The sequence below is a fragment of the Orbicella faveolata genome, unplaced genomic scaffold (assembly GCF_042242905.1).
Source record: "Orbicella faveolata isolate gen_17 unplaced genomic scaffold, um_ofav_v1 contig_4, whole genome shotgun sequence".
NCBI classification, from domain to species: domain Eukaryota; kingdom Metazoa; phylum Cnidaria; class Anthozoa; order Scleractinia; family Merulinidae; genus Orbicella; species Orbicella faveolata.
In genome coordinates this window covers 11,440,563-11,464,908 of record NW_028301569.1, presented here as the reverse complement: position 1 = coordinate 11,464,908, position 24,346 = coordinate 11,440,563, and the positions used below count along the sequence as shown (strand labels likewise).

The 24,346-nt window shown below is 37.5% G+C and overlaps 2 protein-coding genes and 2 long non-coding RNA genes across 5 annotated transcripts; 3 read left to right on the top strand and 1 right to left on the bottom strand.

The window, feature by feature from the left end:
• Positions 1–1,890: 1,890 nt before the first annotated feature.
• LOC110049738 (uncharacterized) lies at positions 1,891–4,158 on the bottom strand. Its single transcript, XR_016202996.1, has 4 exons — positions 4,021–4,158; positions 2,870–2,966; positions 2,591–2,636; positions 1,891–2,486 (listed from the first exon to the last, which is right to left on the bottom strand). It is a non-coding gene; the product is annotated as an uncharacterized LOC110049738 (long non-coding RNA).
• A 1,221-nt stretch (positions 4,159–5,379) lies between these two features.
• On the top strand, positions 5,380–8,752 carry LOC110049739 (uncharacterized). Its single transcript, XR_002296797.2, has 3 exons — positions 5,380–5,519; positions 5,850–6,025; positions 6,773–8,752. It is a non-coding gene; the product is annotated as an uncharacterized LOC110049739 (long non-coding RNA).
• A 1,644-nt stretch (positions 8,753–10,396) lies between these two features.
• LOC149101422 (E3 ubiquitin-protein ligase RNF113A-like) lies at positions 10,397–14,817 on the top strand. The gene is made up of 2 exons (XM_089275868.1): positions 10,397–10,936; positions 11,938–14,817. The coding sequence occupies exons 1-2, from the start codon at positions 10,443–10,445 to the stop codon at positions 12,413–12,415; spliced, it is 972 nt and encodes a 323-aa protein (XP_089131994.1). The 5' UTR covers positions 10,397–10,442; the 3' UTR covers positions 12,416–14,817.
• Positions 14,640–24,174, top strand: LOC110049757 (uncharacterized). Of its 2 annotated transcripts, XM_089275864.1 has the most exons (10): positions 14,640–14,991; positions 15,114–15,176; positions 15,820–15,901; positions 17,420–17,495; positions 17,996–18,176; positions 18,676–18,815; positions 19,492–19,542; positions 19,709–19,759; positions 20,208–20,583; positions 21,265–24,174. In XM_089275864.1, the coding sequence occupies exons 1-10, from the start codon at positions 14,974–14,976 to the stop codon at positions 21,505–21,507; spliced, it is 1,281 nt and encodes a 426-aa protein (XP_089131990.1). In that variant the 5' UTR covers positions 14,640–14,973; the 3' UTR covers positions 21,508–24,174. The 2 variants fall into 2 exon arrangements, with proteins under 2 accessions (XP_089131990.1, XP_089131991.1); XM_089275865.1 differs by lacking the exon at positions 19,492–19,542.
• Positions 24,175–24,346: the final 172 nt, after the last annotated feature.

The window sequence follows — 24,346 nt, the reverse complement described above, 5'->3', positions numbered from 1 at the left end:
TAATAAATGTAGGTAATACTGGAGAATTTAAGTCTTTCAGCTGTTAGAGGGGACTATACATACACCTTTTTGCTAGGATCGTTCACAAAACCACTTAGGCCAATTGTCTGATGTCATAGTTTGGCAGTTTGATGGTTGCCAGTTAAAATTTTGGGCCATTATCTGTGTTTGCATTTTATGTTTTAAGTCAATATTGTCTTGCCACAGCAGTGTTTCATCTGTCAGCTAAATTTTCAGAAAGTCCTTAATTTTTTCAGAGTGTTTTGTAAGCTCTCAGTGTCAACGCTGGCCCACATGTTTGTTTTCATTTCAAACTCTTATTATAAGCCAATTGTCTGTCATGACAGTTGGTCAGCTGTCACCAAATTTTTGATAATATAAAATCTACATTGTGACAAGTTTGGAGAGGAGTTCCAGTGTGTACAAGCCATTGACCCACAGAAGAAAGGAAACAGGCTACACCATGGCATGAGGTATGTGGAACCTAGTTAGCACAGTATGTTGTATTACACTGGAATACACCATTTGTTTTCAATCTTAGCTTTGGCCAAAATATCATTTGAACTATTTTTACCAAATCACCATACAGACTATATTAACAGTGTTTGGGATATATGGCTGAGAATGGAATGAGTGGTGTATTGAAGTGTTGAACAACATATCTCTATTTTTAGCTTTCGGTTCGGCTCAGTTCGGCGTTAAGTTCGGCTATTCATTCGGCTTTTGGCTTAGAACACAATAATTGGCTCAAATTTGGTGCACAAAGGCTTGGTTGCGACTATGAATCGTTAGCAGGCCACTTAATATGCTCATGTATCATCTGGGACACCCTGAGTGTTCCAATTGCAGTGCCAACTGGCACAGGAACACTTGAGGTTTCTATGGATGCTAAATTTTTCAAATAGGAATGCGCCCCCTCCTTGATACTTACTTAGGTCCTGTGGATTAATGTAGAAATGATGTAATGGATACTTACTTACAATAAAACAAAAAAGCTTGTGTCTCTGTCATTTTCTTTAAATTTAGCTTCAACTTTAAATTACCATGTGTTTCTGTCAATTACTTTTAGACGAGAAATATTTAATAAGTTTATTATTTTTTCTGTAATTTGACCAAGCCCATTTTCGGGGGCGTACTAAACAGTCAATGCAAACATTCAAAAGCACTTTGCGCTATTTAAAACTGGAAAATTTCAGGCAGTGTTGTTCAAAATGTGTGCAAGTTTTTGAAATGAATGTCCTGAAGAATAATAATGATGTAACAAGAATGCCATAACTGGTAACAATAAAACCCAAAAAACTTGTTGTCTGTGTCATTTTCTTTAATGCTAACACATAGTGCTGTTTGCTAACAATTTTTATTTCAGGATCTTCAACTCAACAAGGTCTATTTTTGATGGTTACTTTTGTGTGTTCAGTGCTACAACAAAGAATTAATTTGGCCAAAAAAGACAACGTCAAAATATAATATATTTTTAGCAGACTGGTCCATTTTGGGGGACTAGCTCATTTTCGGGAGCAATAACTTAACATTATCATAACTTAATGTTCACACATCGTGCTGTTTGCTGACAATGTTTATTTCAGGATCTTTAACTCAACAAGGTCTATTTTTGATAGCTACTTTTGCTTGTCCAGTGCTATAACAAAAAAAAATTTGGCCAAAAAAGACAACGTCAAAATATAATATATTTTTAGCAGACCGGTCCATTTTCGGGGACTAGCTCATTTTCGGGAGCAATAACATAACATTATCATAACCTAATGTTCACACATCGTGCTGTTTGCTAACAATTTTTATTTCAGGATCTTTAACTCAACAAGGTCTATTTTTGATAGTTACTTTTGTGCATTCAGTGCTACAACAAAAAATTAATTTGGCCGAAAAACAGACAGCATCAACATATAATATATTTTTAGCAGACCGGTCCATTTTCGGGGACTAGCTCATTTTCGGGAGCACTATCGTAACAATATTATCATAACTTAATGTTCACACATGAGTGCTGTTTGCTAACAATTTTTGTTTCAGGATTTTCAACTCAACAAGGTCTATTTTTGATAGCTACTTTTGCTTATTCAGTGCTATAACAAAAAATTAATTTGGCCAATAACAGACAACGTCAAGATATAATATATTTTTAGCAGACTGGTCCATTTTCGGGGACTAGCTCATTTTCGGGAGCATTATCATAACTTTTTGCCATGTATACGCTAAAATCTGAAACAATTATACAGGTACTAACTGAAACTTTTAACAGAGATGTTGTAGGTAGACATGGTCACCAGCATGATGTCATTAAAGCTAATATATGAAGAGACAGAGAGAGGACAAGAGGTATAAAAACACCATATTTCCTTCTTCAGACATGGTAAGTCATAAGAAAAAAAAATTGTGACAACTCAATAACATTTTTGTTTAAGTTTGCAGACCTGCACCTACTTAATGTCAGACAAATCCAGGCATGAAGAAACAGATCCTCTGATCTAAAGGGAAAGAAAAGGTAAATTATCAATAGTGATAGGAATTTAGGTGAGCAGAATTAGCATGATAAGTCAACTGTCTGTTTAGAATTCAAGTAAAGTCATACCATTTTTCAGCAGTGCATAAATCGGGCTGATGTGGTTCAATTGTCTCTGAAAACAGGAAAAAAACAACTTAACTTTTCAGTAGAGTATTATGATTGAAACATAAATCAAATGTCTATGGAGGATCAAAAAATGTTTTTCAGTAGTGCATAACCCTATGCACTGTGAGTCAATTGATAGAAAGATTGTATTATGAGGGATTTGATAATCAGAGGTATTTCAAACACTAACCTTGAACAGTTTACTACAATAGTTAATCAGCCATGAAGACTACAGTGTACCTCCACAAGCCTTGCTTGTACTTTGATCAGCATCACAGGAAAGATCCATTGTGACCAAACAGGTGTAGTACAACAAAACAGAGGGCATCTTATCAACCTAGTAGTTAAAAAAATTCAAAAAAGGGTTAATTGCCTGCTGAGAAGGGAAAATTATACACCCTTTTAAAAATAATGCAAGTAGGCTAAGTGCATTGTCTGTTGTGGGAGTCAAAATTAATGCAGTCACCCATTTTTTACCAGTATAAAAATGATGCAATTGTGATCAGTTAATTGTCTGGTATGGAGGAAAAATAACACAGAAAAAAACCCAACAGTGTACAGAAAATACAAACATGATTGACTGTTAAGAAAGTAAAATAACACACCAATTTCAATTAATTACACACATTTACATTATCATTTGAGTGTTTTATAGTATTTACAGGTAGCTCACATTAACCTTGAATGACACTTGAGAACAGTTGGAGAGCTGTGCAGACTTCAGCTAGCAGACCTCTGCGAGCAATGCTGGTACAAATCACAGACTTCGAAGCTCAAACCATCCTAACCACTGGACCAATGTGACAGGATATTAAACAACCTTAACCAAGCTGTCGTACAGAAGCCAGAAGGAGCAGATCATGTGCACTAAAGGCATCCACCTTGGAGTGTTGATTGATATCCTCGATTGATATCCTCAATTGATACCCTCGATCGACCCTCGGTTGACACTCGATTGACACAACATCGACATCTCTGTCAACAGTCAGTCGAGAGTCGACTAACTTTCAATTGATTGATATGAGTCAGTTGATAGAGTGTTGACCGAGTACCAATTGGGATGTTGATCGAGTATCGATCGAGATGTCAATCAAAAGCATAGATCGACAATCAACCACAGATGCCTTTAGTGCACATGAATATGGCCTAGTTGAATCTGTCCAGCAGTTAAAACCTACTCAAAATGCAGACCTCTTAGGTTTTACATTCAGATGAACATGGATTTGCTATGGGTCAAGGTGCATCCCTTTTCGTCAGCTAATGGATGCAATTGAAGAACAGTCAACATCTGCAATTAACCTGCAAATCCAAGATGTACCTATAAGGAAGCACCATGTAGATGATACCTACAGGGAGAACTTTTACAAGCACTGCCTTACTTAAATGTCTACCTGTGACACCAGTGATGGATGCAATAAGGAGCACAACAAGGAAGTACATGTACATCACCGTCTGCCATTTCTGAGTATCCCCACTGACACTGGCAACTATCTGCTTTGGAACATCTCAAGATATTTCAGAAAAGTGTAAGTATTTGCACCTTACGTAATTAAATTATTTATTTATAACTTCCTAGTGGAAAGGAGGTCACGTCTTTAAAATTCTGACTTTGATAGGATTGAAACCAATGACCTAAGTGTGAGTGCTTGGTAGGATTGTTTTCTTTCCCTTGAGAAACTGGAAGACTTAAGTTAAAAAACCATTTGGGACAACGGGAAAACATAAAGGGGACCTAACCCTAATTCTTTTTAACAAACAGGAACAAGGCATGTAAAATTCAGGCTTTTGTGAGACTCTGTGAAGGCCATGACCAATCAGCATTTTGCATGAGAAAGTTATTTAATATTTGCATCACATGTCATCAAAAAGTAAACTACTACATGTTCTAGAAAGTTTGCATGTTCTAGTCTCTCAGTGCCTCTGTGTAGCAGAAACATCAGCTGGTAGTATGAGTACTAACACTTTTGAGTTGTATACCATGGAATATCACGCGAGTCACCCGTTTTTTCTTGGAATACACATAAGCCTTTAGACAAGTGTGTACACCAAGAAAACACAAGTGACAATAAGTGGGATATTCCATGGTCTACCACTCAAAACCTTGCACAACTATTTTATACCATGCCCTAGAAAATACAGAGGCCAAAACAATCAATATGACATATGCGCAGCGCACAAGGGGAAGGTTGGGTGTAATACCATTGAATATACAATGGCTGGACTTTCCTGTATCGTGTTTGGCTGTATTTTCTACAGCATGGTATAGAAAAGAAGGATCATGTTTACTGTAGGTGGTATTGACTGACACTATGAACCAATATATCGACCAACAGTTGGTTGAGTGTTGCTTGAGTATCCGTCAAGTATCAGTCGAATGTCAGTCAAGTATTGGTCAAATGTTTGTCAAGTATTGGTTGAGTATTTGGTCAATAAGTGAGCCATTACTTGACCGATACTCGACTGATGCCCAACCAACACTCGACCGATACTCAACTGACACTCAACCAACTGTCAGCCGATATATTGGCTGTGTATTGCTCAACACTCGTTCAATACTTGGATCAGCTATCAACAGACTGTTGGTCGATATATCAATCGGTAGTGTTGACTAACACTACCTACAGTAAACATGATCCAAAAAGAATACAGTAAACACTGTGCGGTCAGTCACATCGGACAGGCAACCAGAGAAAAGACAAGGAATCTACACCACAGTTATTGAGCTGATCAATCATGTTGGACAAGCAGGCTGAAGGCTTAACTGAGTTGTGAGTCATGTCACCCATTGAACAAGCAGCTTTGAGTCAGATCAACAACTTTATTGGCTGGATTCTAAATCCCATGCAGAGCACTCAAGATGGACAAAATCATGGTTATGACAGTCAACAAGGTACTGTTCTGTACATGATGCAGTTTAAATGTAGAAAATGTGAATTGGATTGCCTAGTCTCCTTCCTTTTGGAGCTCAGCCCTTGTTATTAAAATGAAAACCAAAACATCAATTAATTGACATGGTCCCAACAATTAGCTCTGTAACAATTAGCTGAAACTTAAAATAATAATCTACATCCATTTTTCATTTATATAGATATATCATACACTGTTTGCAAATTTATTCATTTCTGGACTTAGAAATCTGTAACAAATTTCTGATTACAAAAAACGACATTGCTTTCCAGACATTAATTTTTAGCACCTTTTTTTTTTACCCCATCCACAGTTGACAAGTTGCATCAGTGGATAACATTGCAAGCTTTCATCAAGCCTGTCATCAAGCTGATGGTGTTTTCTTCTATTGCCATCTTCACAAGAGATGATTAACCACAACAGACCAGTCAGATCAACCTGAAAGTGATATGAAAGCAATAAACTCGAGCAGGCTATTGTTCAATGAAGGTACAAAAATGTTGTGTCATGCTCGAACCATTTCATAATTGAGATTCTTGATGAGCACCTTGCATTGTGTAGTTCCAGGGAATTTTTGTACCCACCTCAAAGAAGGTAATTGGAGATGGTTGGAGGGTGGGGTTTCAAAACCCAAAGTAAGAAAAAATAGTAACAATGAAGCAAAATTAGAATTTCCAGACAGGCGGGGGTTAAACCTACAGTGGAAGACTATGAAATATTTCCTGAAACAACAAATTCAATAACACTATTTCTGCCCCAAAGTGCAAAATTGATCTCGTGAACTCTTTTAGTCATGTTATCACATACGTTACTTAAGTTAAGGCAGCTTATAGGACTTGCAACATTTATTTTCAACTGCCAAAACAGCCCACTGCCATCTCAATGTTGCCTTGTATCTGTGCAGTGCAGGTTTCTTGAATTAACCATTACTGAGAAAAGGGAAGGAGCTATCTATTCCAAATGCACTCACCTCAGATCGGATATAAAGGTATTACTTAGACTTGTGGTAAAGAAACCAATCTGATCCCATTGAGGCATTGCTCAATTAACTTTGGCTAACATGTCATCTGGCACACACTGCTAATGCATTAGCTGACGACAAGACACTGATACACTAGCAATGAGAACAAAAATAATGTCAGCCAGTTTGTTAACAGTGATGATGAGATCATAGAACTTGCAAGTTTTCTAGGCAAATTAATTAACCAGATTTCTTTCATCATGTTTTTTCCCCAGACGTGACCACAGATAATGGCAAACAGTCAAGGGGCACATTACTGGCTTGATCTGGTATGATGATCAAGTTACTGAGCTGTCTTGAATGGAACATACAGGCCTGTGGAAAAGGAGACAATACAAAACTTCCAGGGAACTGCTTTAAAATTATTGTATTGGATATAAGTCGTGGACATTGTTGATGGTAACAAATACTGTTCAATTTAATTTGAAGGGAGTTGAGGTGGACAAGATGAATATTTTGAGATTTTGTTTCAGATCTACTGATAGGTCTATTTATTCATTCTAAGGTTCCAGTGGAAATCAAGGTCTGTTAAGTCTGTACAGGTGTTGTCTAGGTTTGGCTGCAAGTTCTAGTGTCTTGTTATTTTTTTCAGTAAAACTATCAAATCACAAACAGTCTCAGGTCATAACATCAAATGAAACTTCTAAATAATATCCTAATGCCAAGAAATCAAAGCTAAATAATTGGAAATGATAGTTTCAATACTATTATTTACAAAAAATAGTTTGATTTTAAAGACAATGTGAAAGCTTATTTTTTAATTTAAATAATAGTTTGAAAGCTATTATTTAAAATTGAAATAGCTTGTACTGAAAGCTACTAATTTTGAGAAATAGTCTTTGAAGCTATTGTTTACAAATAATAGCTTTTCAACAGGCGTTTCTTAAAATTATGATTGCTTAAATGATGCTCTTATTTAGAAAACTCATTTAATATTATACCTGAGTATCTAGGTGATTAGATTGCCCTACTGAAAAAAGAACACGACACAGATGAGCTTATAAGCCAAATCTGGGCAAGACTGAAACAGATTGAAGTTGAGTTTGATTTCTGCCTGAGCCCGAGAGTTTTTAGACTTCAATTCCAAATTTTAATTGAGCTATGATCATTATTACATAGTTATTTTCAAAATACATATAGTGAACTGATGTAGTTCCAACTCTCAAGAATATCAAACTACAATTAATAATTGAAAATTCTGAACTTGGGACATTATGAGTTCTCCTTCATTTACTTATTAAGCTGAACTAATCTTGACACATAACCCTAATCAGTAACTTAACAGACTAACTACAAATGATTATAGTAACCACTATAATAATTTATTAAATATATGGGGACTTCCTGGTGTTCCTGAGTTCAGATTAAAGGAACTGAAGAAACCTACAAACCTTAAGATCCATGTAAATCAAATCAAAAATGATGATTTTTTTAATCCAAGTAGAATAACATCAAAAGTCAGTAATTTTTTTATGAGTTGTATTTTGTATTTTTAGAATTTGAAATGATGTAAACTAAAATATAACAATCAGAATGTATGTATAGCACTAGAATTTGTGTGTACATGTTCATGTTTAAATTGCTGGACACAAACGCAAGATTAAGTTTGAAAAACTTATCATTTAGGCCTGAGGGGGCAAGTGTTTGGAGTTGGGAGACAGGGGCTTGGATTTGGGAAACAGGGCTTTGGGGAACAGGGGTTTGGATTAGGGAGATGGAGGCTTGGATTTGGGGAACAAGGGTTTGGAGTTGGGGGATAGGGGTTTGGATTTTGTTGGCAGGTTTGGAGTTACGTTGGGGGAAAGGGGCTTGAATCTGGACAGAGGTTTGGATTTGGAGGACAGGGACTGGGTCAGAGGTTCAATCAGGTTCAGTTGGGTTTAATGGTTTTGGGGTTGTCCTTTCAGATAAGTTTTTTCAAACTCAATTGAGTGTTTGTATCAAGCTATAAAAACACAGCATGGCCAGTTTCTGCTTCTCCTGTGAAATAAGAAAAAAAAAGAATTAATGTGATGTTGAATAACCATACTTTGTTTACTTAGCCTTGAACAAATAGTGAATCAAAATAGTGGTTGTATGTATTAAATCTATTGTTTTCTTAATTGGCAATACATCATTGGATCATCGTTGCTAGAGACATCTCTCTGTTATGATCTGTATAATCTGTGCGAATAAAAATAGTCTACTTGTCCAAATTTACTATAGTGTGTGAACCTGATTCAATGGGAAAGATGACCAATCATCTGTTAACTCAATTCGCTGACAGACTGCAAATTTGGTTTCATTTTGCATGATTATTTAGCAATAATATTAAATAAGTCACAGCACTTCTAAAACACAGCTGATTTATACAGATATTTGGTCATTTTTTCTGAGCAGTTGAATGTAAACGAGCTCTGTCAAAATAAAATCATTATGTTGCTACATATTATTGCGTTTTTGTTTTTTGTTTTTTTTTCTTCAAGTTATGTTAGAATAAAGTGAGCAATGGCATCAATTTTGTTGTCTTAATTTCAATTTTGTGGACAAATATGCACCCATTAATGGGGTCAAGCCAGAGGAGGACGAGAATGGCAGGCCAATCATATGCGGGGAGAATTGACAGCAATTAACTGCCTTTGACCATTTTAGTGGACATATGCTAACATATGGAGCATTTAATGAGCAGTTAGCCATCTGCAAATTCCTGGGAATGGGGTGTTTAAACAAATAAAATTTGACCGAGGTTCCCATGCGCCCCTTCCACTCTAACTTAACATTTACAGGCTAAAGGGATTTCCGTGAAAGATTGGCTCGGGGCTACCCTTCAAGACACATTCCTTTCTCTTTCTGCTCGCTTAGAGACGAGAAGGGAATCTCTCTCGCAGGGTAACTCGGGGCTTCTTTATGTGCAAATTATGTGATTTCCAGTTTAGTCACCCGCATACAGACCCGGGCATACAGACGTCTCTTATTTAGGAACACGAGACGACTGTACGCAGATACCTAGTAGCTTATATATAGATTGCTGTTTTTTTGTCAGCAATAATCCCAGAAATAAGCTTATCTTTAATACGAGGCTGTCCCAAACGAGTAACCTGGAAAGCAGTGAAGTTTACCTTCATTAACATGGTTTCGTCATTTTCACATGCACGATTTGCGTGCCTCGATTACGTCTTCGCGCTATCTGGGGGCCATCGTTCGTTGATGGGTCATAAAACCTTCTTGTACTCATGCATTCCTGCAGCAGCACGCTCACCAACCGGGGCTATGCACAGGCTAGGAGATCGAAGGGACCTTAACCTGCAGAATAGGCGAAAAAATTTTAGGCGAACAGAGGCGAAAGCGAGGCGAGTCGCGCGCAAGGGGAAGAGCGGCGTTATTTTTTTCGTGCTCCTCCCCTAGCGCGCGACTCGCGCTTCGCGCTCGCCTTGCTTTCGCCTCAGTTCGCCTAAAATACGCAAAAAAAAAATTACGCCTGTTCCGCAGGGTAAAGGGACCTCTGCTAACAGTGTACGGTTGGTTGCCGCCATTTTAATGATTTTGAACGTTGCCGCAAAAACGATCCCAGAAAGGCTCGCGAGACTAGATGACCAACAGGAGCTTGGTAACCAAATTGGGTATTCCCGCGTTCCCGCGCTGCTTCTAACCTCGTCCCCAGGGCCTTCTCCACTTTTCAAAATGGCGGGGACCAGGGTTGGCGCTGCTTCCACGTTTTCTTACCGCGTCAGTAGTGGCGACCAAAAAATCGGTATATACTTCATGGGTGTAGTTTACATGAGGTAGAATACTTGGTGCACTTGACTTACAGCATTCACCCCGTGAAGTATATACCGCACTGGACACAACGAGATATCCCGGATGAGTTGAACCGAGAATACTGGACACTAGTTTGAACAAATCAAAATGGCGGATGAGTCGGGAGAAACGAACGAAGACATTCTTTCCAAAAAACCTACTTGCACTTTCTTTAAGAAGGTAAACAGGAACAGAAATGTGCGTAAGAGAAAGGTAGAAAAGTCAGATAGCGAAGATGAGGATGTCACGACGGTGATTAAGAAGGAAAAGAAGCCCATTTCCAACCCATTGTTCCAGAAGACAGATGGATTCGATTCCAAGTCGAAACTTAAAGTAGAAGAGGATGAAATCGACGTTTCATTCAAATCAACGCGCTCTGCTATGCGAGCTGGTCCAGAAGACCTCGGAGCAACAGCCATTGTAGAGATCGATACAGAGTTCGATCGAGATGCACAAGCTTTGTTTGAAAAGAGTTTGAAAACGAACGAAGAGTTGAAAAACGTGGAGAAAGATGATAAACAGTATAAAGGATTAAACAATTACATGACGTTCTACGAGAAAAAGGGAAATGCGCAAGGAAATGCTGCTAGTGGAATGGTCAGGTAATTGGTTTATAACTATGGTGAACTTTCCTGGACATACAGGGGAGGGGTGGGGTTTGTCACCTCTCTTCTTGGAATCTAGTCAAACAAACACAGTGAAACTGAATTTCAATATGAAAAACATGATCCAGTTTGAAAATTTGGCTTTAGCTGAATTGGATATGCCTGGGTGCAAAAATATTTCTTAGAACGAAAGTACAGAAAGTACAGAAGAAGCTTTTGTGCTAGTGGGGACAGCTGGACATAAGCATAAGCATAAAAATATCAAAACCTCGCATTCTTCTTATGCTTATGTCGCTGTCCAGAGGAGACATGGTTGACATAAGTATAAGCATAAGCATAAGCAAAAGACTTTCAGCCAATCAGCTGGTGCTTTATACCTATGCTGACCTTGTCCTCACTGGGCATAACAGCGATATAAGCATAGGCAGAAGGCTGATGCTTATGTCGCAGCTGTTCCCACTAGCGCATACGCTTTTTACATTTATGCTTGTGCTTATGCTTGTGTTGCAAGTGAGGACCTGGCTTAACTAACTGACTGACTGGCCAACCAACCAACTGACTGATCGACTGAACTAATTACTAGTTTGTCACACAAATATGATGATTTTTTTATAGGCTGTATCTGTAGATGGGATTTAAAGCTAAAAGGCTTGTGGGGTCGTTTTTACTACAACTAACTATTTATAAAAACTTTAACAGTAAGAAACCTACCCTAAGAATCTAAAATCATGTACATATGAATTCTTCAAGTCTAAAGTTGACTATGGAGCAAAGTGACCAGATGCTAATAGGCTGTCACTTAGATACTTGAAAATAGTTTTGTAACTTGAGAAAGCTGTGCTTGGTCATGCATGATACTTTCTGAAAAGAAGTATTGCTGGTGAATGACGTTTTGACAACCTGTGTAATACTTTCGTTTCAGTGTATGAGACCAAACTTTTGAAGAAAATCTGTGATTTTGGACGGAATCTCTAATTATTTTGACACTTTGCTTTTAGACAAGGACCTATCAGGGCGCCAGCTAATCTGCGTGCAACAATTCGTTGGGATTACCAACCAGACATATGCAAGGACTACAAGGAAACTGGTTTTTGCGGCTTTGGAGATAGCTGCAAATTTTTGCATGATCGCAGTGATTACAAGCATGGATGGCAGCTGGAGCGTGAATGGAAAGAAGGAAACTACAGCAAACAAGATCCGCATGCGTATGAAATAGACAGTGATAGTGACGATGACCTTCCATTTGCCTGTTTTATTTGCCGGGAATCATTTAAGAATCCGGTTGTTACCAAGTGTAAACATTACTTTTGTGAAGCATGTGCTCTAAAACATTACAGAAAAAGCAAAAGGTGTTATGTCTGTGGTGTTCAGACTAATGGAATGTTTAATCCTGCAAAAGAACTTATAAAGAAGATGAAGGCCTTGAAAGATGATGAGAAGGAGAAAGTGCAGGAGGAGGAGGATGATTCAAACTGAGCAGAAAGAGAAATCATTAAAAGTTTTTTTTTGTTGACCTTTCAGGGTGTAAAAAAAATAGATTTGCCTTGCAGAATTGTTTAAGTTAGTGCACACTTCGTTTTCTCTATGGCGTCAATTTACCTGCCAAGGATTACCTACCAGCCTTTTGGGCAAGTGTTAGATAAAAGCTCAGAGGGATCCACAAGCCCTGGGGTATTAGACAGTATTTTCTTTACCCACAGCTGCCCTTGTATCATTTGTATTGAATGCTCCATTCATTTGGTAGAAATCACAGGCCACAGAGAAGCATTTTGAGTTCTAACAAGTGAATGTTTTGAAATGGCTGTGGTTGAAAAAGGTAGCCATTAGCCTATTCAAAACTTTGTCACAAGAAAGAATGTTCATTTATAGTCAAAACGGCCGAAGGGTTTCACCATGCAATAAAAACCAATGCTTAAACCAATTATATTACTTTGAGTCTTTAATGAAGGAATTTAAACTTCAGCTGATAATACACTCATTCAATTATCATTCAAATATCAAATAGTTGTGAAATGTTATTGATGAAAAAGTATTTCTTTCAATGGCTGTGATGGAGGTTACAGCATGTCAAGAAAACAATGTGGAAATTTGAGTCATTGGATTAAAATTCAGGGTTTACTACTCTGGTGTTGACAGAAATTTTCATAACCAGATCTTTTATGAGTTTGTGCTTTTACCAGGCTGTCAATCGAGGTCATAGAGTATGCAAGCTTTCAAACTAACTGCTTTTGGAATTGTAACAGTTTCATTAGATGTGAGAATTGTGAAAATTTTATTTTGCGTGTGTATCCCAATTTCAACTCTCACCCATTTGTGTATTGTGTATTTTTTTCTGGGCAAGGTCACCATGCCCCTCCCCCTTCTGGAATGAAGGTGCTTGTAAGTCTATGGTGGGATGACAAGTCCATTATCGAGGAGCCTGAGACTTTTGTTGCCTTTTTGTTAATTGAGGTTCCAGAGATGGGTGTGTAAAAGAAATTTGAGATGGCAAGACCAAGATGAAAGACCATTTGGCACCCTTTTGATAGCGTGGGAGCTCAAAAACTGTTTGAGAATCCGACAAAAGTTTGGGGAAATGCTTTCTGTTGTTGCTAATAGTAATTAGTAATTACTGGTAAGTTTTATTAGTTACAACGGAAAGCATTTTCCTAAACCTTTTGACAGATTCTCAAACAGTGTTTGAGCTTCCTGTCTATCAAAAGGGTGCCAAAAATTTAATGGTCTTTCAAAAACATTTCTCTATATTATTGTTGACTGACAGGTACCTGGCAGAAAACACTGGGATGTATCAAAGGGTTTTTTATTACTGCTCTTTTCATGTTCCAAAGACACTGACATCTGAAGGTTAATGTTGAACATTACTCTCTCTGATAGGCCATTTCCGAGTTGCCTTGTGGCCGAGCCTTGGTGCAAAACCTATTATGTGAAAAATGAGTTTGATTTACATGAAAATGAACACGTAGGCAGAACACATTTCCATATGAATAGTTTTGCACAAAGACTTGTTTTGACACAGAGGCAAAAGCCAACCCAGAAGTGGCCTATTGACTGTTGCTAAGCATCAAACAATGAGGGACATTTGATGGGTCCCTGAAGTTCTCAAAAAGAGCTTTGCCATGAGAATATAATTTTTGGACTCCTGGTGTCAAATCCTAGACCTTGACTATTGAAGAGGATGAACTGAGAGTATCGAGAGAACAATTTACTTCAAATTTCGTGTTATAGTTTAGCAGAACAAAAATAGGTTGAGAATTTAAAAATAACTTTTGAGCTTGGGAATGATATTGCCTTGAATTAAGCTGCAAAATTCCAAACATTACATCAAGCAAATCTGATGATACATACAACCACAGTAAAGAAGATTACATTTTCAACTAAAAGCTTGATTTCAGGAAAACTCAGAAAGCGATATATTTTAGTATATTGATGTTTTGTTTCAACTTGGAAATGTTTATAATGATATAAAAACAAGGATTCAGTTTGAATTCTGCTTGTGCAGATGTCTTGTCATAGGATTAAAGAATAGAACGATATCCCTTAGTGTCCTCTTTTCAAATGAAATATCTAAATTTAGGTTCACTTTGATTAACTATTTGTTCTTTGTGGGTAATTAAAATATTTACTGGTGCTGTGTTATTTATTTGTTGCGACAGTTTCCCGCAAAAATTAAGCGTGATTGAGAATCGTGAAATGTGATTGGCTAACCCCATGTCGGGCGATGTTGTTCGTGGCTTGTGTCTCACGTCAACTCCAGCCGCTTCATTCTTCAGACAATCGCGAACACCTCTCTCGCAGGGGTTGTTTTTAACTGTGCCCAGCTGTGTTTAGAAAACATGAGGCAAACAGATGATTGATAAGCGGCTATAAACGATTAAGAAGAGGAGAAGAAAACGTAAATCAGAAAATTAGTCATCGGAGAGCGCTTAATTCATTTGGTATGCGAAATCTGTTCGTGATCGCCGCGTTGTGGTACTTCTCCACTACCACTTTCCACGGAGGAGAAACAACATATTAGGAATTCTAAAGGCTATCAAATGATAGCTTATAAGAAGGTAAGAGTATGCTTCTTTTCTAACACTGTAGCAATAAGGTTTCTTGTTTTAATAAGGCAGTTTGTTTCCCTCTTGAATTTTGTGTTAAATCAATATTTTGCGGTTTGATCTTCGCTATGCAGCAAAGACGAAAGGTTGACCCAGTCAAGCAAATTTTGGCTCGACTTGACGAAAAGCAAAGGAAGGTAAAACATGAAAAATCCTATAATTACGCCCTTTAGATGTTGTTTTCTTTATTTTTATCGTCATAATCAATTATAATCCCTGTTGAGCGCTTTCTTTGTTCTGCAATCTCGCTGTGCTACTTTCATTTTGCTGGTTTGTTTCCTTCAGACGTCCTAAATAATTTACCCTTCCCAAGAGAAATAAGCTTAACTCGGCAAAATCCTAAAACCAAATAAATCCTTTAGATTTTTGCAATGGTTCGTATAATTTTTGCATGTTTATACCTTGGACAACCGGGCAGTTTCGCTTCGTAAGAAAATTACAGGGTATTAGATTACGTTTAGTAGCCATAGAAACATGATACTCCTGAGCATTTTGCATATAAGCTTATTTGCATATATTGTGGGAATCAAGCATAAAACACTTTCTAATTATTTTAAAAACTGTTTCAGCAGCAAAGAAGTAATGTTGCTTGTAGACTGGGTTATTTTTTGTCTCTAGTTATTTTACAAAAAAAAAAACACAAAAATGTGGGTAAAAGATAAAAATTTAAAGAAAAAATGAAAATCTCTTCAAGCCTCAGTAAACAACAATACCAAAAATATTTACCACATTGCATTACATTCGGTGATTTTCTATTTGTATTTTGTTATGTATCTCTAGTCAGGATTGTCTTTATACTCAAGAAATGACATCCATAAATCAGCAAAAGAGGAAGCTCTGCCAATGGTACATCCATTTAATGGTAGGAAGTATGCATATTAATCATGTAACTGTTCTTAGCTTGAGCTGTTCATAGAACTTACCATAACCAGATGCCAACCTGGGAGATCACTAAGTCTAAAAAAATATGTTGTTAAAAGCAGAAGAGCTCTGCCGATAATTTAAACCTCTTTTGCTCCTTAGCTCAAATGTGGCCATAAAACCTTAGGGAGCTACCTTTAGTGCTTCACTTTGTTCTGGGTGATTTGGTGACTCGTCTGGAGACTGGTACATGTTGATAATGTTGGTCTGCGTCGTGCTTATGACATTTTTGCTCGGGCATGTACAGAAATCAAAATTTTGAGATGGTTTTTGGATGAGAAAGTGACCTACATCTTACATTTTTTTTTTTTTTTACTTTTTTTTCGCTTTTCCTTTTTCTCCTTTTCTTATCTTTTTGCTGCAGTGATTGACCCTCTATTGGGCTTGCTTCCAGTTCAAAAAATTCTGAGAAAGTACTATCAAGATGGGCAATCTTTACCATGGAATAGCCATGTGTAGTCACAGGAAATTTTGCTCTGATTTTTTCACTCAAATTTCTGAGCCGATCACTCTGATCTGGGTATCATTAGAACTTGAGTATAGATAATGCCAAATCTGGTCACAGGTGATGATGTCAGAAGTGGAACAAAGGCCAATGTTCGTCATGGTCGGTTACAGACGGCACAAGAGTCAGCAGGTTAAAAGGATGCAAAAATCCTTTGATAGGGATATATTTAGTTTATATTATATTTGTAAAACACAAATCAAGTTCTTCAGACCCTTTATGTACATCAAAATGTTTGAGCATACCATGTTTCTATTGAGTTTTAGTGTGAATCTACTAGCGTTCTATCATGAATGCCGTTCTCTGATTGGCTACGCTAATCACTATATATTCCATTCTGTGATAGATAGTGAGTAGCGTAGCAGTGTGCCCTTGCTAGCAAAATGACGGCCGCTTCTTGGCATTTTCAAAGTGCCTGTGAAGAGGATTTAGACGAAGTTTTGAACGACTCGTAGATTCACACTAAACCAATTAGATTATTCGCTCTCAATTTCTATGCATGACAGCTGTCTCAGGCTGCGCCCTCGTCAACTATCATTCGATAGAAATCTTAAGCTCATAATCTAATTGTTTAAAAAAGTACACAATGGGAAGTTTGGGAGAATAAGAAATGCTGTGGGGACACAAGCTACCAAAGCTTTTCCAAAGTCTCCCAAACTTCCACTTTCTGTTAAACAATTAGCTTATGAGCTCGAGATTTCTATCGCCTTATCCCATTATTGTGTCTGTGTTTTATGTCTTAGTCTGTTATTCTGTAGTCCTCTTTGTTCAGCTCTAAAAATTATACTAAAACAATAATTATTCACCTTCGGTGAATAATTGATAAATAATATTACTAGCCTAGCCTCTCTAATCATGTAGCAGTTAAATTTTGTATTTCTTTCTATATTTTCAGTTTCTTGTTAAAGTATGTTAAGTAATATATGACCTTTTTTCTCTAATTTGTTTATTCAGAAGCAAACTCTGCATCAAGCAAAAGCTCTCCATTTTTCCAAGACCTGTCAGCTGCTCGTCGAAAGGCTCACAGAAGGTTAGGTTCCACATTATTGTCACAATTCAAAAATAGAAAATAGAACATGATTGCCTTACATGGGATCAGCACAAAGGAGTTCTGAAATCATTTAGTTGTGCATAAGCAGTTGTGTTCTCTAATTTGAGTTTTGGGGTTGTTTAGTTTAAACTTAGAAAACTTCAGTCAAATATCATTAGAAATGAATAATTCGTTTCTGGTGATGTTGGACTTATTTTTCCAAGAAAGCATCTCTCTGTATGGTAACACTAAATCAACAACTCAGATCAGAAGGCAAACAGAGATTTAAAAAAAGGCACAGTGACACTCTTGTAAGTATGGAGCATGAAATACTGAGCCCAGATAATTTTGCTTCCTGAAAGGGCACACAAATCTGACTCCTATATTGAAAATTAACACTTGAGCTAGAGAGACCTTTAATTAGAACTTTTTAGAGAGAAAAGTTTGCATCAAGCTAACTTTTTTATTTATCATTTTGCATAAATTTGTGTCTTTTGCAGGTTAAATGTAGGGTTGCAGCATGCTATTGATGACAGTGAGCACAAGACAGCACTGTACATGCAGGCCAAGGCCGACAAACGGCTAAACCTGACCTTTCCTCCAGTCAAGTCACAAGGGACGAATGCTGCCGTAAATCAAGACAGACTGGGTTATTCATTTAGTGGCTGGTCTGATAGCCCTGTAAGTACCCATAATGACAAATCACTTGGCACAATCTTACTGACAAGTTTTGTCACTTGTTCATTAGTACATGACATTTGGGGTCAAACCTGAACTGCAGAATTTGTAATGAACAAAATCAAAAGCTTCTGATAATATATTTTATGGGAGAAGTTGGCTAAGTTGCAGAGTTGTACAGTCGTGAAAACATATAGGCTTGATTTCTGCCACTTTCTTAGGTCCAGCTGCATTTCTCCTGAACCAGTGGCTGGTAATCGAGCAGAGAAAACATGTCAAGACTCTCCAACATTCAAAACGTGGAAGTGAAGATAGTTAACTTTTTTCTTTCCATTTGTCATCTTGAATTTACTTATGTCATGCTAAACTTGGAGGTATTCTAAAAATTCATCCCTTGAGAAAGGCTACTGGGGAGTTAAGTGATCTTGGATCTTGTAAAGCTTTTCAAGTAAAGATTTCACATTCTTGCAGACAAAAGATTGTCATCATCTTCTTTCTTTAGTCAGCAGGAGTGGAGAATCTTCGTCACAATCATAACATGAGCATGAATCCCTTTGGATACAACAGACGAACCTTAGCATTCCAACCAACTTCTCTAAACTATGTTGTGGAGTGGCCTGAGACCTGGCCACTGAAGATCATGTAAGTTACTTTGTTGACATTTAGGCATTGTACAGTTGTCTTTTTAATCATTAAGATTTCAGCAGTCACATTGCAAGGTATGAGATTGTAGTGTATATTGAGGCAATAATTTATCCTTTGGTTGATGGTTTTGTACTGTTTTTTCTTGTCACCTATCCTGTATAATAAATAGAGGATATAACATAGCCGCGGACATACAAAATTTCTCTTTGAGTGTTGCAGAATATTTCATGAGTGAGTACAGCGAATGAGTGAAACATTTTTCAACACTCAAAGAGAAATTTTGTATCTCCAAGTGGCCATGTAATGTGCTATTTGTTATATCAACACCAATGAAATCCCAATCCCTTCCACTTTTGCTGCAAAAGGTGCCATTTATTATGCAACCATGGCAATGGTGATCTTTTCACATGTGATCATATGTTATTTTCGTGTGTGAAGATATGCTTTCAGGTGGAAGCTCAGCTGGTACTTCATTGGTTTTTGTTTCATAACTGATCCTTTACCAGACACTTGGTACCTAATAACAAAAAAGTGGATTCCTGATTGGCGGTGTTAGAAAAGACATCTCTTTGTATGCAACACAAAAAAGAAAAATCCTCTTTTAGTTGTTGTGTCTGTACAGCAGGTTATGTTTATTGAGTTGTTGATGTTCCTTTGTTTACATTTTATATAGGAGTCTTGGCAAAGGAACTGCAGTGCCCCATAAGAAGAAAACAAAAACCAAGTAGGATTCCTGATTGGCAGTGTTAGCAAAGACATCTCTTCGTATGCAATACAAAAAAAAAAAAAAGAAATGAAAAAAAACGTTAAATCCTCTTTTAGTTGTTGTGTCTGTACAGCTGGTTATGTTTACTGAGTTGTTGATGTTCCTTTGTTTACATTTTATATAGGAGTCTTGGCAAAGGAAATACAGTGCCCCATAAGAAGAAAACCAAGACCAGGTAGGTGATTTTTCTTTATATCTTATCATAATTAAATGAGCTCAGTTGTGGTATTTTGGAGTTATTTTGGCCATGTATAGGCTCAATTTCCAATCGCTGTTCGGGAAACAAGCCCGTGCTCTTCCCCAGAAGCAAGGAATGCAGACCGAACGTGAAGGATCAGTGGAAATTGAGCTTAGGCCATGTACAGAACTATTTTTATACTGAAGTAAGGCTGAAAATAGTAGTAGAAAGGCACCAAAGAGATAATGATAAACCATAAAGGAACAAGGATGGTTAAGGATGAGGAAGATTGACACGGAATGACGAACTTGAAATATTTAGGCTAAACTTTCAAGTCACACAAACCGTGAAGTAGCTCCTTGAAGCATGTGGTATAAACACATGCTCATTTGTGACCATAATGTGTCTCTTACTCCCTATTGAGTGTTGTTTCATTTTTCAACAGACCCAAAGTAAATCGCAAAGTACATTTTGAGAAATCTCCAGCTCCTCCTACATCACCTCTTGGAGAATCCAGAAATATAAAAAAACAAGCACCTACTGAAGCTGTAGCATATGACCAGTCTAAACAGGTTTTACGTCAAATGAAAAATCCTGCAGCAACAGGAACAGCCCTCCCACACTCACCCATCATTGAAGAACCCATGGATAAAAGAGAAGTCGAGGAATCCCCTTTGACGGGGCAAGCTTTAGAAGGAAATGCTAGCAGTAACATACTTGACATTGAAGAAAGACGCAGTTCAGAAATTCCAGTTGAGTACTCTGAGACAAGCTCCTTATCAGAAAGTACTTATGTGGACTCCTTTCAGGACAAGCTGAAGGTGAGTGGGTTTGTTTCTTTGCCTGGTTAAGTTTGTCATTCAGCAGATGCTTGAAGTGGCTTACTGCAGTTATGTGATGTTTAATACGGTGAGTTTTGTCCGTCTAAGGTCGTGCTCTTTTGGGATCAACTGCTTCTGGCTGGTTGGATTGGTTGGGATTGAGGAAAAATCCTTTTTGGATACTTTGGTTGATCAACTCTTTCAACCGGCCTCAAACCAGGTTGCAAAAACATTTGCGTGATTATAGCTCGCGTAAGGACTTTTCCCAGGAGTTACCTCATTTTGACCAAAAACGATTAGAAAAGTGTTCTATTGGGAACGTCAACCGTATCAACCCAAGCCGGTTGCGGTTTTCAACCATATCACAGTCCTTGAACCAACAGCTTTTTTGTCCAGTTAAAACTGAGCCCATGATGTTGTTGAGTATTTGACTTGACAACTTTCTAAAGCACTTGTACTGTTCTCTGATAAGACAATCGGAGAGTTCTAATCGTTTTAAGTTATCGGCACTTGTTTTCCTATCTGTTCTAATACGGCCAGATTATTGTTTTTGTGGCCCTTTGGCGACCGGATTAATGGGGTTCCACTGTATCCTTGCCGGTGTTTCTCTCGAAAAAGTTTGAAAACAAAAAAAAACTGAACGAAATTTTAACGTTTCGTTTCGCGTTATTGAATGCACAGACAATTGAGGTACCAGATGATACAGGGAAACAACAAGATGACAGCACGACTAGGCTCTCTAGTGTTCCCCCCTGCACCCCCACCCCTGTCCCCATCAAAACAGAAGGCACAGACGTGGACAATGAACCCGAGAGTGGTGTGGATGAGGGTGGGGTGGGAGAGGAAGATTCACAAAGTCTATTGATGGATGTCGTGTCCCAGATAGCTTCAGATCCGGCAGCAGATTATATGAAGGACATTTGACAGTTGCAGCTACGCGACCTAAGAAAGGCATGCCTGGAATGCATCCGCTGGCCAGAAACAAAGCAGGCACCTCGTGTGGAAAGTCAGACCTCTACTGAAAGTATTTGAATAGTTTTATTTTATCATCAACCTATTCCGGCAAATTGATTTCTAAGTCGATCTTGAAACTAATAACTTCAAGCTTGAGTTTACCTGGATTGATAATAATCTTTGTTCAGGCCGTGATTGTTCGCTCTTCTTATTTCAGAACTGCAACGTTGCCGTAAAATCAGTTTAAGTTTTCTTTTTTTCATTTGCTCAGGATCGAATAGGGTATTAAAAAGCCGTAGAGTGAATGTGCATGAAGGATTTTGTCGTGTGCCCGAGCATTTTATGATTGTTAACCAATCAGCAATGTCTTTCTCGATTGTCCAGTCACAGCCCTGGTTGACGCGTGGCTTACACTGAACATAAACTTCTTAAAACCTTGTAAATGGTATCAAACGTTTAAGCCAACTTTAACACAGCAAAGTAGAGCGTAAGCGAAAGATTTAGGGAAAAGGCTTGAGAGTTAAATTTAGAAGCAACCGGCTTTGGTATTGAAATAAGAGCGGCGAGCAATTATAAAGTTTTAAATTTATTAGTGATATGTCTGTGTTGTTACATTTACTCCTTTTCTTTGACCAATCAAAGGCCACGTTTTTAAGACAAGTCAAGAGTTTTAAATGCACGTGCCGTTGTTTGCTCTGTGATTGGTTAAGAAGTTCTGAAAACCAACAAAAAGCCGTCCAGTATCAATCAAAACTGCTAGCCAATGGCAACGCTACAATATGTTACCCTGTTCGAAAATGTTTTGAAACGATATCATTTACTGATGAATTTATTTTATATATTTTAAAGATAATACCGAACGAAAGTTACCAAAGAGTGTTTTATAACAAAAAATATATTTACATGAAAAATCTATAGAAACCCACAATTTCAGACTCAAAACGATGATATTTACGTTTATATGCGATTAACTTGGTTTAACGGATTTTTTTTTTGAAAAGATGAACGAGGATTAAAACGCAATCAGACGAAGAAATTTTCGTAAACAGTTTGCGGTGTGTTCTTTTATGATATTGGTGCCAAAAAAGTGCCTTGCAAAACGCGAGGGATAAGTTATTACTGCTGCAGTAAAAAACCCACGTATAAGAACCTAGGTTTCTTCAAGTTAGCCTCCATAGGTTCTTATATAAATGGTGCTTACTGTGAAATTAGGTTACCTAGGTTCTTAATCAGGTTCTTAATTTTTGTTTTAAAAAAACAACTTGTACTCATGGGTGTGACGTTTATATTGAATCATTCACAGTGCAGTAATATTTAGGTCTTATAACACTGCCAGTGCTCTGGCTAGTTTTTGTTACCTTTTTGTGTCGCATGTATTGTACTGTATTATATTTGAAAAAAACTATATTTTGAAATTAAGAACCTGTATTGAGATTTTAGCCTAGAATGTGAAGGGTACTTAACTGAGAAATTTTAGCGTAACAGGTTTTTAAATTTTAGGTTCTTATACGCGGGTTTTTACTGCATTGCTTGTGTTAAGTCGAGCGTCTGATCGCAGTTACAGACTTAGGGCGCTCCTCCAGAAGCGTTACTTTACGATCCACTGGCTTAAAAGAAACTAGATTTTTATTATCTTTACCTTCATGCGAAAGTTTCTTCGTAAAATGGCGTTTTAGGGTTAGTTTTTTTGGTGAAATAAAATAATCAGCAAGGTCCGAAGCATTCAGTAGTGAGTATTCATGATTTCTTTTTTTAGGTGGCGTAGCGCAGAGAAAGAAACATACCTTGTCGAGGAAACAAAACCGTACACAGATCAAACTTGTTTGTATTTTCCGCAAGCGAAATATTTTGTCCAAAATGGTTTATGACATTCGCCAAAAATCGATTAAACCAAGGTTTGCCCATATTTTTGGTCAGCATTGTTGCTTAGCGACAAGTAAGATCGACTTAAGCTAATGTGAATCGATTGAGTTCAAGGGTTTTGTGTTTCTTGGTCAGAAGGTTACTAAGCATCTGGTGAGATGAACCTTTTGGGGCGTTCTCTGATAGGGCAGTTAACCTTTAACAAACGGCGAGAGTCGTTACTTACCATAACTGTATTTGTTCCCTTTGGAATATATGAAGTGTCTTTTACATCCAGATAAGTTGATAACCGTGGTAATATCATGGGTGACAAGTTACTCCTTAATTTTGGCGCGAAATTTCAGCGTTAATTTGTAATTTCACATGTGAAATTACAAAATTGCCATGGCAACGTTTGGCGCGAAATTTCTCGATAAAATAAACAAGTCAAGAACCCACGATTGTAAGCGTAATTTGTCACCCATGATATTAAGAGGTAATCAAATGGTTTACTCGTGAAATTAAGAAATAATTTCACGTGTCACCATTTGATTACCGTGCGCTTACTAATTTGTCGATTATTGGCGTTAAAAACGCTCAGTTTTGAAGATTTGCTCAACTAAGATTTATTGCAGAAATTTAACTTTCTATATTAAATAGAGTTTTATTATATATTTGTACAGAACATTTCGTTTTAAAAAATATTATTGCTTCGAGTTTCAGCGACATTTATACAAAGATATTTGTTTGTCTTATCATTTCTCAGGCTATTGTAATAAAGTTTAGTATAACAGATGCAGTCGATTTAACTTATTATCATGATTGTCTTTTATGAGAGGTTGGAGCGCGCCGAACAGTTTCTTCAGTTGTAGTTTAAAGGAGCTACGTCACTGTTTGCGCATCTTCAGCCTAAAGTTTTCAAGTTCGTCGATTGTAATCCGTGTTAATCTTCTCCATCCTTAACCAT

Coding starts and splice junctions, on each gene's coding strand:
- LOC149101422 (XM_089275868.1), top strand. CDS start 10,443: ATGGCGGATGAGTCGGGAGAAACGAACGAAGACATTCTTTCCAAAAAA. Junction 10,937..11,937: donor GCTGCTAGTGGAATGGTCAG/GTAATTGGTTTA, acceptor CTTTGCTTTTAG/ACAAGGACCTATCAGGGCGC.
- LOC110049757 (XM_089275864.1), top strand. Junction 17,496..17,995: donor CGTCGAAAGGCTCACAGAAG/GTTAGGTTCCAC, acceptor TGTCTTTTGCAG/GTTAAATGTAGGGTTGCAGC. Junction 19,543..19,708: donor AAGAAGAAAACAAAAACCAA/GTAGGATTCCTG, acceptor CATTTTATATAG/GAGTCTTGGCAAAGGAAATA.